Here is a 14,466-nt window from a genome sequence, read left to right as displayed (position 1 = left end):
CCCGCCAATGAGATCCGCGTCCCCTCAGCGGCGGGAGACGCGCGTGCCTCCCCCCCCACAATGAGATCCACGTCCCTTCAGCGGCGGGAAGCGCGCGTGCCGTCCCCTCAGCGGTGGGAGACGCGCGTGCCTCCCCTCCCTCAATGAGATCCACGTCCCCTCAGCGGCGGAAGGCGCGCGTGCCGTCCCCTCAGCGGCGGGAGGCGCGCGAGCCCCCCCCTCCCTCAGTTCCACTCGCGTCCCCTCAGAGGCGGGCGGGCGGTCCCACGGAGCGCGGCGAGGCACGGCCCTGCGGAGCTGCTCTCGGGTGGGTCTTTGGTCGTCTCCTCTCGGGGAAACCGGTGAGATAACGAGCTTCCCCTCGCTGCTTTCTCGCCATCGGTCAAACGGTGTCCCCCACCGGGGTTTTTCTTTCGTGTTTTCTCTTTTTTTTTTTTTTTCTTTAATTCCCCCCGCCCGCACAGCTCCTGCGCGGTGGTGGTGGGTCCGTGTCGGGAGGCGTCCAGGGCTTACTTCATCCCGTCGAAATGAGAGTCAGTCGCTCTTGGGGCACTTGTGGTGATGCACGGTGGTGCCTGGTTCGTGCTGCCGGCTCACTCAGCTCATTGCTTTTATGGCAGGAAAGTTTCTGCGTGGATGAGATGCACTTGAAAGTTAATTTTTGAGCAGTGTAAAGGACAGTGTTTAACTTGTAAAGGAAGAATGGCTTTTCCCCTCTTACTCTTTTGGTGCTGTCGATTGACTGTCAGTCTTGGTCAAATGTAAGCCAGAGCCTGCCTTACTCTCACTTGGTAACATAGTTCTTTGTTGGCTCTTAGAGTAGACACTCTGAATAAGCCTTTTGGACAGGCCTCATCTTCACTGCAGTTAGCCTGGGCTATACTGTGTGGGCTTTCCCTCCGACTCTGGCTGTTTTAGACACAGACTTTCTGGCCCCATCTTAAAGTAAAAGATAATCTTGTACTGCTTGGACACTGTTAAAAGGTTTATTGTGCTCATAGGCCAGTAGTAGAGTGAATTCTGGGATCACACCCTGGGACTTCCAATTGTCTGTCTGCCTGTCTAGCGTGAACCTGTTCTCAGCTACTCCTGGGGAGGGAATTGGGGAGCTGCTGTATTAGTTTATTTCTCTTAGCACTGGAAAACCTGGATGCATCAGGTAAGACTCCAGCAGGTGCTGGAGACGATAGATTTTGTGAATATAACTTGAATAAGTCTGCTCTGGAGTATTTGAGGTACGCATGGTGCCTCAGTCGCTGGAGTTGTGTTTTGTGGTTATTCTGCTATTGCCAATCATATGTGGGTATGATATTAGCATGAAATGGTTTATTCTTGCCTTCCTGATAGCTTATGAAATAACTATGCTACTGTCAGTTACACTAGTAGAGATGCAGCTGTATCGAGCTATCTTAGGTGGTTAAAATTACTTTTAATGGGAATGTTGAAATACGCGGATTTTTTCATAAATAGCTTTGAAGTCAGATGGGAAAAGCGTTAGCTGAAAAATAACATGCCTACAGCAGTGATGTAGGGAGAGTGGGTTCAACAGAAAGCTTTTAACTGTCCTTGTGTTCAATAAATAATGTTTAATGCCAGCTAATATCTTACTCTTGTTTTTAGCTATGCCTGTCTTGTCCTTGGTGATGGAAAAATATTTTAGCTTTTCTTTTCTGAACCTACCTTTTACTTAGAACTAATGTTACCTTGCTCTCTTTCTGCTTCCCGCTTGTCAGGATTTGGTGGGCTTGAAACTACAAACTCCACTGCCAGTGGGTTTAATTTTGGGGGTTTCGGATTAACTGCTAATCCTGCAGTGAATTTTAATATTGGGAATTTCGGTGTTTCCACTACCTCAACTCCGCCATTCAATTTTGGTAACAGTCTGGCAAGTGCAGGTAGATAATGCATAAATACTTGTTCTGTAATAAATGTTAATAGCAGGGGTCCAAGAATTACATTCCTAACTGAGAATCTGTGCTTACTACTAATCTTCATATCCAGTGAAGACTGGAAATAAAAGCCCTGAAAGTGGAATGGGTTTGAGAGCCATAGGCTTGTAGGATTTTTTGCCTATTAAATTCTCAAGAAATAGCTGTTGAGGAAAAATAGGCACATACCAAATAGTCTCTGAAATGGAAATGAATAGTGGTAACCTACCAGTCTGACCCAGTCAAAAATTAAGCCTCAATTACCTAGCAAAACGGCAACATCAATTCTCCGTTCAGATCCAAGCAATCATGACCAATTGCAGAGCTGGTCCCTAACACCACGTTTCTTGACATCAGATTCTTGGACTACTGCAGTCATGTTTTTCATCTTCCCCTGTGTCTCCTCATTGGCCTTCCATTGGCTGTCATGAATGCACTACACCTCAGTAGTTTCTGTGGAGAAACAACTTTTATACGATCAGCAGAAAATGAACAGCCCTCGCTGTGATCTCTGTTTCCTGAATGCCTTTCTGCACCCTGAAGCAGCACGCATCCCAGGCTCTCGTTAAGAGATTCACTGTTCTTCTGGGAGGGTCTTGTGCGTGATATGTGTGCTGGATATTAATTAAGAAAACCATTCATGGCCCCATGTAGGTCCAACAATTCCGAGGGATCAGCTGATACAATTTCAAGTTAAATCTTCTCTATTTTGTATAAAAATGCTTAACTGTATGGATTTCTAATGCTTTTACGCATGTAGAATTAGCCTGTGGGGTCTTGTTGCCGCTGCTCGTATAGGAATTATATTCATTCCACAATGTCATTGCTCCCTGTGTTAGCGTTTTCTTACCTGTTTTGTGCACTTGAGGATCCTGGTTTTATTTGGCATGAACACTATTGGACTGTATTTCTGTGGCAGAATTTGAACTACTGCAGAAGAGACCTTGGATACTTAATTTCGTTTAGCAATTTGCACTCAGATCCAGATGACTAAATTGCCATGAGTACGAAACTACCTAAAAATTGTGTCATCTGATGGTAGTCTTGCTAGAGTTTCTCACTTGCTGGTAGGACTGAAACTTGAATATTGTAGAGGACAATGTGTTGCATCTGCTCGCATTAAGGTGTTTACTGAATGAAAATAAAATGCAATTGCATGTCAGCTGTGGTTTAAGCTTTTTATTTTGTATTTATACTAGAGGACATTAAGCGTAGTAGGTCTGAAGCGACTTTTTTTTCTGCTATTGACATGTGAGTCAGCAGTGGCAGCATCTGTTTGACAAATCCTTTGTAGCAGACTGTTTTTCTGCATTTGAATGCATGTAAAAACAGTATGTAAGGGAGAAAACTCCAGGGCTAGTCAGATGTCCATAGGTTGCACTTTGGGCCAATGGTGCATTGGCACCACCATAGCAAAGAGATGATGGGGTGGCATCCAGTACCTGTGCAGCCTCACGCGCTGGAGGCTGTCCAGGCTGGTAGCTGCCCTGTGTCAGGACACCTCTTTTAGGGGGGGCAAATGGGAAGATGGGTTTTTGGGGGTTTCTCTGGCATACTAGAGCTCAGGCCCTCATTTAGGTCTCCTCCTGCTAGCCAGTGACTGGTCTTCCCCAAAATCCTGAAAGGCTGATTGCTTTTGTATTTGTCTTCCTCTGATAGTGGTTGAACCTCAAAATGAGATTTTATGGGGAGGATGATAGGCAAACTAAGCTTAAAAATAACAACCAACCAACCAAACAAACAAAAAAAAAACACCAACAAAACCAAAACCTCATAGAATTTTACCTGTGTGTAGAAAGAAATTGTTGCTGTGTCAGCATTCCCATGTAGGCACAGCAATTTTGTGCACCCTAGCCTTTGGCTTTACTCGATATGTTTCTATTTTTGCTCTTAAGAGGTTAGGAATATTTAAAAAGCTCACAAAACATCAGATCATTTATTAAACACTTACCACCAACGTTGACTAGAAGTGTTCCTGAGTATGAACCTAAGAAATACTATGATTAGTTGTGTCTGTCACTAAGGAAAGTGTGTCCTGCTGGTAGAGGAACAGGGTGTTAGTTAACGGCTGCTTTTCATTTTTTGCTTTCTTGGCACACCATGGATGTATTGGCTTTCTGGTTCATGTTTTCTCCCCCCATTTCCTTGGACGATGAACTCAATACCCATGATCGATGTGAACTACATGCTCGTAACATAATGTATCCATCTGTCAACATCTCTTCTCATAACACCCCTTGAAGTGTGCAGTTTATTGCTGTGTTACGCACAGCTGCCACTCACAACATGCTGTCAGCTTTACTTGTAAACTTTGTTTGTTAGGTGCGTTTGGAGGATTTGGGACAACTACCACCACTGCGGCACCAGCATTCAGTTTTTCTGCTCCCACCAATACAGGCACCAGCGGTAAGAGAGCACCAGCCTGAAAGTATTTGCCCTTCACAATAATGTTTTGCATTTCACAGGTACTGTTCTCCTCTTTTTCTCAATAATTCTTTGCTTATTTCCCCAGGGCTTTTTGGTGCTACCCAGAACAAGGGCTTTGGATTTGGTACTAGTTTTGGCACAGGAACTGGAACTGGCTTGGGTAGTGGGTTGGGAACTGGGCTAGGCTTTGGAGGCTTTGGTACCCAGCAGCAACAGACCAGTAAGTATCTCTTTCTCTTCATTTATGCAATGAAAGCATAAGACTGCAACAGGCCCACAAGTAGTGGGACAGAAGTATGTTATAAAAGGAGGCTGTTACACTTATCTCTTGATTAGTAGAAAATTCTCAGAAATTTGCTTTTTGAACTGGCTATGTTTGCAGCTCTTGCCTTTCTCTTAAACTAGAGCTCAAGCAAGTTTCTGGGCTTCACCCCTGAGTTTCCGACAATATTCACCCTTTGGTTTGGCAGTGGTAGGAAGAGTAGTTATGGAATAGATGTTGGCAGTCATGGCATTATTAGAAGGGGGAGAAAAACAGTGTTGAGTTTAGTTTAAATGTGAGTTGGATAATGACCAGCTGCAGGCTCTGAATCTGCTGAATTTATAATAACAAATGTACCCTTCAGATTTAGATACTGAAGGGGCCAGATGATGTTGTGGGTGAATATAGACGTCTTACTTAAAGAAAAAAGATTAAATCTTCTCCTCTAAATCAGCATTCAGGAACTTCTGTTGCTGATGAAGATTGGATTTAAAAGGACACCTTTAAAAAACATATGATATTGATTTATTTTTTCTGTGCATTTATTTTGCTTCTCAAAATGTGAAAAAACATGATACCAGTGATACACAGATGGAACATTCTAGCAAGTGAGTCGGTCTTGGTTGGTAAAGGAGTTAATTTGTTTTCTTCATCCAATACAGCATTAGGAAGCGGCTTGTTCAGCCAGCCTGCTCAGACGCCTGCCCAGTCGAACCAGCTCATCAATACAGCCAGTGCCCTCTCAGCTCCAACACTCTTAGGAGATGAGAGAGATGCTATTTTGGCAAAATGGAACCAGCTTCAGGCCTTCTGGGGCACAGGCAAAGGGTACTTCAACAATAACATTGCTCCAGTGGAGTTCACGCAGGAAAACCCCTTTTGCAGGTTTAAGGTATGGAATTGTTCAGCTGCCCACAAACAGTTCTGAAGCAGTTACTCTGCTGGCTGAGTGTCTCATGAGTGGTAAATCAGATTTTGTTCCTGTTAATAGTATTCCAAAACAGTAATTTTCCAGGTAGTGTACACAGTTCTGATGTATGCTAATTAAAAGGTCTGAGGATGCTGGAAATCTGGATGTAGTTGAGGTACTAGATACTGAGTGCTTATGTGAATCATGAAACTAACCTTTTTCTATTATAGCATTCAGATTAGCGTGTGTGTGGTTGGAGCAGATCTCTGGAAATGAATTTCAATGTATACTTGTGTAGGTTACAGTATCAGAGAAACTAAATAATCATCCCATCTGAAAAAAATGTTAACATCAGGAATAAGAACTTCAGGGTCTTTCTTCATTGTTTTGCCTACGCTAGAAAAACCCTCTGTGAGCCGTGCATACCATTATAAATACACTGGCCTTCAGCTGCCTTCTGCCTTTATCCTTGCCAGTGCTAAAGCTGACTCCATTACTTGTATGATATCGTCAGCAGTTCCAGATCTTCCTTCTCATGTCAACAAAGAATATGTAGCTCTTCATCCTCTGCAAATCTCGTGCCTGCTGACTTTCATGCTAAGCTTCAGACTTGAAAGTGGATTTGGGTCAGGCTCGGTGATACCCTCCTTTCCCAGGCTGATTCTTTGAAGTGCAAACTTTCTAACCTGAATGTAGGTTAATACCTAATTAAGGCTAGTTTTTATTATGCACATCATGACACTTTTATGAAATCTTTGCAGCGACTGTGTAACAAATGTTTGGCTTCTGTCGTATTACCATTTTATGTGTTACTTTGAATATTTTGTTGATAATGTACCTGAAAGCTTTCTTGTAAGTTATTTCCTGAAATGGCTTTAGAGCTTTTTGGGCTTTGAAAAATTGCAAAATATAAGTTGTGTGATGCAAAATTGCTTATTGTAGAGCTTCATTTACCAAAAGAAGACGTTTTCGTTTCAGGTTAGACAATGCCACATGCTAGGTTTACCTTTGTCTCTATGACTTGAGTATTACTAATGCCATTATGAATTCAAGTAACTTAATTGAAATACTGAAAAGTTCAATGTATGCCAGCAATGGCAGAAGCCTAAGAAAAACAGTGGAGAAGTTGGTGACTCAGGTATGGGAACAAAGTGTCATAAGCTAGTTTGGATAATTGCCTCTGTAAGCATCAGACGTCTATTAAGAATGAAGCATTACCTGAAGGGTTTCACAGGTGTTCAAGGAGTCCACTTGAACACAATTCCAGCTCTAGAACAAATGAGAAGCATGCAGAACCAAGAAAAGTGTGCTTCTAAAGTATGTGATACAGGCTGTTGTTTGAAGGACCACAATGGAGTAAAACATCTGTTACAGTTTGAAAATAATTAGTTGCATAAAGAAATTGTGAAAGATTTATTTACTTATTTTAAACAGAAGTACCAGAGGAGTCGTGTATGTGTGGTCTTAGTACTACTTTGCACATAATGAGATTTAGTCTTCCGTGTACTGGCAAGTCTTACCCAACAGTGTGGGCGTCTTTCACAGCTATGAAAGTGAAAGGGACGTGCTTAAAACTAAATTCTTCCTTAGTTGCCACTGTTGTGCTCTGTGACAGGATGGCCCAATCACAGAAGGCTGATTCTGCAAGGCTCACCATTGCAGGGAATTACCCTCTGCTGACAAAGACCAGGCTCTTGGGCACACCCCCCAACCCATTTCTCTCTTCAGCTGAACTCACACAAGGGAAGGCTGTTACTTACACAGATGGCATCAAGTGTTCCTGTGTTAGATTATGATGTTGAATTAAACATCTAACCTTACTACAGCTTTATCACAGCAAGGATAAAGATTAACATTAAATTTTATAAGCAGTTGTACAAAGAAACCTTGACATTTGGTAACATGAGGAAAATTGGCTGTCGCGATTTCTCGTGTGGAGAGCCTTACTTGATTCCTGTCTTAGCTAGTAGAAATATTCTATGTCCATGTTTCGGCTTATACTGCCAGGCAAACTGTCTGGATCTACAGTAGGAAAATGCTAAGAAACCCATAAAGATTTATGGTTGCCTTATCTTTTAACTAAGTTATGTCACTAACTGTTTTTCATTCAGACATCTGGAAATGTAATGTTGTAAAACTCTTCTGGAACTCTAGTAATGTTTCATGCTTCATGCCACATAGATATGCCTTTGCTAAGTAATAGATCCCTGGTTTTTGTTCATTCATTTGCAGGCTGTGGGTTACAGTTTAATGCCCAACAACAAAGATGAAGATGGCCTCGTGGTCTTGGTCTTCAACAGAAAAGAAACAGAGATACGAAGCCAGCAGCAGCAGCTTGTAGAATCACTACACAAAATTCTGGGAGGAAACCAGACCCTCACTGTCAACGTAGAAGGTGTTAAAACAATGCCAGACGACCAGTATGTGAACTTTACACAGTTTTGTGTTTTTATCTGGTACTGCATGTTATAAAGGGTTGGCACTTAGTCCACTCTGTCTTCCTTTCTCCTTGTTTTTAGATCTGTTCATCCTGAGTTTGATTTCCTGTCTTTTATTCCTTCACGTTGCTTTTTCTTAAGGCATTAAGTCCTGTATTTTTCCTGTGTACATTAGTTGCTTTTGTGGGAGTGCACAGCTGAGGACCTCAGCTCAGGAAATAGGCTTTTCCAGACCCTGCTCAGCACCAAAAACTGGACATGAGGATGCAAACCATGAGGGTGGGATAAATACTGTGAGGTATTCTTCACTTGTTTGGAGGCCTCAGCCTAGTCTGCCTGAAGTACTTTGGCACACTGACATTTCTGTTTCTTGCTCTCTCACAGTTTCTTCATTCTGTTTTAAAGACCAAAGGTTCTAGGTTTTTCTTAATGTAGTACTAGCATCACCATATAATATGGTTGTTAAAACTGGCAGGGGGGAGAATGTAATTTTGTAGGGAATTTACAGCTCTTCTCATTCTTCCTTGCTGTGTTAAACCCTGCATTTACTGGTACTTTATACCTCAGTTAGCTAAAGGAAGTTAAGTCAGCTGGGAGAAGTGGTAACTTTGATTTGGGGTTGTTTATCGTGTTAGTTTCTATACCCTGCTGACCTTTTTCTGACAGTATGCCTCTTGTCGCGTGCAGGACAGAAGTGATCATTTACGTTGTTGAGCGCTCACCCAACGGCACGTCAAGGAGAGTTCCTGCAACAACCCTCTACGCCCACTTTGAACAAGCCAACATAAAATCATCCCTGCAGCAGCTGGGGGTCAGCCTCTCCATGGCCAGAACAGAGCTGTCCCCGGCACAAGTCAAACAGCTCCTCCAGAACCCTCCTGCTGGTATGTGGTCTGGGGCTGCACAGGGTCACAGTTGGGCCTCTGCTGGGGCTTTTTTGGGTCTCTGGGAAAAATGCAGGTGTCGGCCCACTGGAAAACACCTTTTAAAACTACAAGAGTTTCCAGGGCACCCTGACATACTGATGTAGTGGATTTAATTACAGCTAGTTTCCCCACTGAAGTGCAATGTATTCCACCAAGACAGTTACGATGTATCTTCTATGATTATTAGTAATATGTCACACAACATCATACTACGTGATTTAGTCATCATATATCACTACAACTTGTCTAATTAAAAAAAAAAGTAAAATATCAGAATAATCACGTCCTATATTCACTTCCTAATTTTGGGGGAGTCACTTAGCCTGTATATGAGTCCACAGATAGGATGTATACAGCTTTGTTTTGGAGTAGTTCGGTGCTGTTCATGCCATTTCATAGGATAATTGTACCTTATTCTCTAAGTCTATACAGGATCACATGTAGTACTTGCAGTGAACTCCCTGCAGTGGGTTGAAAGCAGTCTCTCGTTTCCAGCAGACACAATGTAGTGTGTTCAGTAAGACCATAGTGTTTAAAAATATAGTAATGATATCTGGATTGCAAAAAGAACTCAGCCTACTCTTGCAGAAAAATCAGAGACAAGCAGCAGTGTTTTCCAGCTGCATTGGGGAGAAGTAGTTGCTCTGTGCATAAGCACATTGGCTTTCTTTAATATTGGAGGTGTATCATAAGGCCTATGTAACAGTGGTTGGGTGCAGCTTGACTAAGAAGGAAGCCAGGTTTGCAGGCTGGCTAACCAAGCAGTAAGATGTGCAAGAAGAGGTATTGGTGCTGAGCTCTAGAGAAGCAATCACACCTCAAGAGATGAATTTTGGTATAAAAATAGTAAGTTTTATGAGGAATGACCTGGAGTGTTGTGCGATGAAGAATATTGTTATACCTGACTGTTCTGGTCTCCTCTTTAAGCTGTCCTGAAATTGTTAAATCACCAGCGCTTTTTTTCCCCTTTTTTGCATGTCTCTCTCTGGTCAGAAAGTCAATTGTTTCCCTATCAGTGTTGTCTTGGTTTTTTCCTAACATACCTAGGTATGTGCATTTTATACACTGATCTGATTTCCAGTAAAGTTTGGAGAATGTAATAACTTGTATCATGTTGCTAAAGTACGTGTACAATTATGGTGCTTTTATTTTACGTATTTACCTGTTGAAACAGGTCATGGCAAAACAAGCAACTGTTCTGTCAACAGATAAAATCCTTAGACTAATCCTGTTAGCAACCACAGTAATTCCTACTGAGATTATTTTGCAAACTTTTGGTACTTTGATCACTTAATTACTGATTTTTTTTAATTTATTCTTTTTTTTAATAAGCAACTTAAAGAGGAAAGATCACCCAAGTGTAGCATACAGTAGAAAAGATGGGAATTTTTCCCTTTTAAGTATGGATTGTCCAATTTGATCAGCTGTGAGTTGTTCCTTTCAAACCAGTGGAAATGCTTTACAGCCTTTGGGACTGAATTTACTGCCAGAGCCCAGAAACAAAACTTTTAAGAACTACCTTTGTTTAATGAACCTAAATTTATATAACAGTTGTTCATGCTGGCATAGTTCAGAGGTCTACATTTCCTAGCATTTTTCCTGCTTAGCAGCTGTAAGATATGATATTTATTCAGATCTATCCATACTAACAACTTGTTTGTTTGGTTTTTTTTAAGGTGTTGATCCTATTATATGGGAACAAGCCAAAGTTGACAATCCTGATCCTGACAAGTAAGTCTAGTAGTCTGTCTGAGTATTACAAAAAGACTTGGAAAGGGGAGAAATATAATATTGTGTAGTACCCTTCAGGTTACTTGTAAAAAAAACTTAGTAGAGAATAAATTTGTCAAGTGCCGATCTCATTTGAAGCAGCGAGGATTACTAGAAATGCCTGTCTAATCCCTTTACCCATTTAGGTGCTTAAGGGTTGTCAGGATAAAGAGCCTTACTTGCATCACTTCTAGTCGTGGTGTCCTCCGTTATATGGACTAGCTATTGTGACTACTTGTTTGTTTGTTTGCAACCATTATGCTTTTTTTCTTTATTCCTGAAGCTGAAAGTGATGTACCCTTGTACCCTCCAGTGGTTACAGTTAACTTGGGCTGGTTTCTTTATGAAAAAGGAATAGGTTGTTAGGAATAGTGAGGACTGTAGAACTTAGCAAACAAGATATGCTTATGTATTATCCTAATTTAGAATAGGTCAAGATCATCTGTAACTTTAGACTATATTCATAATTATTAATTCATACCATGTGTCTAATATAAAAATGTGTCATAAGAAATATTTATGTTCTTGTAGGCTTATTCCTGTGCCAATGGTGGGTTTCAAGGAACTGTTGAGAAGACTGAAGGTCCAAGATCAGATGACCAAACAGCATCAAACTCGATTAGATGTAAGGTTTCTTATCTTCATCATGACTGCTTTCTGTTGATAAGGGATATGCTATTAAATGAGCCTCCCCCGGTGCCTCCTGTGTGTAGAAAACTAAAATCAGAACTATGTGCGTGGGGCTGTGACTCTTTATCACTATTTCTTAATATAGTCCTTGGTTATATTTTTTTGACCAAAACCCAAGCAGAGGTTCAAGCTTGTAGTGTTGTTACAGGCTAATTCAAACCAGCTGGAATAAGTTGCATTGGTACTGACTCTAATTTGGGCACCCAGTTTTCCGATGCCTTCTGAAAATCCTGGTTGCGTATGAAAATAAATAGAAACCAGAACAGTAGGGGTCTAGCAAAAAGCTTTCTGAAATGAAAACGTATTTGGTGAGGATGCTAAGTTGCTGGACTGAGACTCCTGGTTTCAAATTAGGACTAATGTGTTCTGTTGTTAGAAACTCTTATGGCTTCCAGCTGACTCCATCTCCTCCTCTGCAGATAATATCAGAAGATATCAGCGAGCTGCAGAAAAACCAAACAACAACTATGGCAAAAATTGCACAGTACAAAAGGAAGCTGATGGCGCTTTCTCACAGAACATTACAGGTAACCCAGATAGTCTAAATAACTCATTCTGACACACAATCTTGTACCAGAAAACAAACTGAGGGGGCAGGATGACCTGTGCAGTCTTGTGCATGGCACATGTTGAAAATGAAATTCTTATTTCATCTAAATGGTATTGCTTCAAGTAACAGGCAGAGCTGTAACAGAAAGCATCATGTGCACAGTTTGTCTTACTGCTTTGGGAACCTACTCTCTCACTTACTCAGAAGCTGTGGGACTGCCCTGAGGTCTCAGAGCAGCAGACTAAGCAACAGAACAAATCTGCTGAGAGATGTGCTGGAGGAAGGGCAAAAATACATGTGGATGGGCCAGTGGGGAAAGAGGTGGGCAAAGTCTTCTCTAATGAACCTCAAAGGCTTCTTTTGTAGGTGTTAATAAAGCAGGAGATCCAAAGGAAAAGCGGTTACGCCATTCAAGCAGATGAAGAGCAGCTTCGTGTACAGTTAGATACAATTCAATGTGAACTTAATGCACCTACACAGTTCAAGGTGAGTAGTTAATAGAAATTTGCCAACCGTTGTTTTTTCCTCACAAAAGAATCTAAGCTTTGCAAATTGTGCATATATACTTGTTGTGGAAAGCTTTCACAAGAGAAGTCTGGTAGTGTTACAAGGTTGTATCATCAAGTTCTTTGCTGCATGACTGAGAGGTATTTAAGTATTTTTTTGAGTTCTTAAAAGTATTGAAGTTGCTTGCTTTTTGCCTGTCTTTAAAAAAAAAAAAAAGTTTAAAATGGAATGGCAATGCTTCCTGCCTTGGTGACTTAAGGAGTGGTACGTCCTGGAGCTCTGACAGATGTAAATGAGTTGTGTTTGATTTAAGCCTGTTTCTTTTCTCAGGGCAGACTGAATGAGCTCATGTCCCAAATCAGGATGCAAAACCACTTTGGAGCAGTGCGGGCTGAAGAGCGCTATTACATAGATGCAGACCTCTTAAGGGAAATCAAGCAAGTAAGTATTACTGGGTAGAATCCTGGGATACTCTTTAAACTTCATAATTTAAGCCAGCTATGCATAACTTGGGAGATGTATCTAGAATGTAATGTTTTTGTAATTGTTTGATGGTTAAGTCATTTTTATTGTTCTCGGTGACAGTGCAGCAAGGTGTTGTACAAAGCCACTCTATGCAGTTAGGCTATTAGTGCAGAAAATACTTTTTTCCTTCTTCCAAAGAAATTATGCCAGGCTTTTCTATGTGCCCTGGCCACCAGATACAACACCTTTGAGAAATGTTACTTAGAATCTATGAAGCTGAGCTATGCTCATGTGAGTTTTTAAACTATCTGCAGCATCTGAAGCAGCAGCAAGAAGGCCTGAGTCACCTAATTAGCATTATAAAGGATGACTTGGAGGACATCAAACTTATAGAACATGGGCTGAACGAGAGCATTCCCATCAGAGGAGGAGTCTTCAGTTGACATGGTGGATGCTGTGGCTGGGCTCACACCAAACATGTTACTCAAGTTCGTGGTTCACCTTCCAAGGCTAAAACTGTTGAGGTAAAATAAAACACATATCTTCAAGGAGCAATGGTATTTTGGCTGTTACCTTTAGAATTAGCAAAGCCTCTTCAAAGCTTTTGAACTTGACCTTTGGAAGGTTTATATTTTATAAAGCTGTATATGCTTTAATAAAAGAAGGAAAACTGAATCTGTTCAGATACTGGTTTACTATAAAACTATATGTACTATTGTACATTTTTTCTTTTTTTTCTCCTTTTTCTACAACAGCATTGTCCTAGAAATGCAGTGCTGAGGGAATTGTTCCACTTGTGACTTGAGTTGTGGAAAGCTTAGCCTGCTTCTCTGTTTTTGTCAAAACAATCAAATAACATCATTATGTAAACAGCTAATTTAAATCATTACAGATATGTATGTTGCTGTAACTATGTCTGTCTCTGCAATACAAGTAGTTTACTGGGGCAAGCTACAGGAAGTTGATGTTTCCAGTTTTGTCATTCCTTTGGACTGCAAGGATCTGAAGGTTATGGTTTATCACTTTACATATGTGAATTATACAAAGCTTTGCTGCCCCGTAAGTAACAACAGAATGTCTAGGCATTGTCTTCTGCCTTTTTTTAATTGCCAGAGAGTAATAAATTCAGTCTGACTTTGTAATAACTTGTGGATGGTGTTGGCTCTTTCTCAGCTACATCAGCAAAGAAGTGAAACTACTAACAACTCCAGGTTAATGCACTTCACTCCCCTCCATGCATGGTGGGTACAGACTATCAAACCCGCTGCCACAGATCTGCTTGGCAGTCTCAGTCTCCAAACTAAAATACAAAGTCACGTCCCTTAGATAGCACCTGGCACCAAGTGTTGCAGAGCAGGTGCCTACTACATGCATCGGAAAGAGCTTTTTTTGTCCCCCATTACAAAAGTCACTGAAAATAAAATACATTACTCTCTGCAATAGGAGTTTGTACAGACAGACAAGACAGAATTGTTTTGTTTGTTAGCCATAAAAAAAATAGATTTCCATTCGTAACATTAAGATAGAAAAATAGTCTCAGTGTGCTAGAGGCTGTATTGTTTATTTGAGAGCATTTACTTCTGGAAATGGTTG

At 41.2% G+C, this 14,466-nt stretch overlaps 1 protein-coding gene across 2 annotated transcripts in view; it reads left to right on the top strand.

Moving 5' to 3' along the window:
• The window catches only part of NUP54 (nucleoporin 54kDa), a 14,780-nt gene extending 762 nt beyond the window's left edge, over positions 1–14,018 (top strand). The window contains exons 2-13 of one of the 2 annotated variants that reach the window (XM_014957860.1): positions 1,734–1,895; positions 4,251–4,334; positions 4,441–4,575; positions 5,280–5,509; positions 7,760–7,947; positions 8,653–8,849; positions 10,568–10,622; positions 11,193–11,286; positions 11,771–11,878; positions 12,268–12,387; positions 12,739–12,849; positions 13,188–14,018. In XM_014957860.1, the coding sequence (XP_014813346.1) occupies positions 1,734–1,895; positions 4,251–4,334; positions 4,441–4,575; positions 5,280–5,509; positions 7,760–7,947; positions 8,653–8,849; positions 10,568–10,622; positions 11,193–11,286; positions 11,771–11,878; positions 12,268–12,387; positions 12,739–12,849; positions 13,188–13,316 (1,613 nt within the window). In that variant the 3' untranslated portion in view covers positions 13,317–14,018. The remainder of the gene's footprint in view (positions 1–1,733; positions 1,896–4,250; positions 4,335–4,440; positions 4,576–5,279; positions 5,510–7,759; positions 7,948–8,652; positions 8,850–10,567; positions 10,623–11,192; positions 11,287–11,770; positions 11,879–12,267; positions 12,388–12,738; positions 12,850–13,187) is intronic. The other variant, XM_014957861.1, reaches the window with a different exon arrangement.
• Positions 14,019–14,466: the final 448 nt, after the last annotated feature.

Source organism: Calidris pugnax, unplaced genomic scaffold (assembly GCF_001431845.1).
Source record: "Calidris pugnax isolate Ruff unplaced genomic scaffold, ASM143184v1 scaffold349, whole genome shotgun sequence".
Lineage (NCBI taxonomy): Eukaryota > Metazoa > Chordata > Aves > Charadriiformes > Scolopacidae > Calidris > Calidris pugnax.
This window is presented reverse-complemented; position numbering and strand designations above follow the sequence as displayed.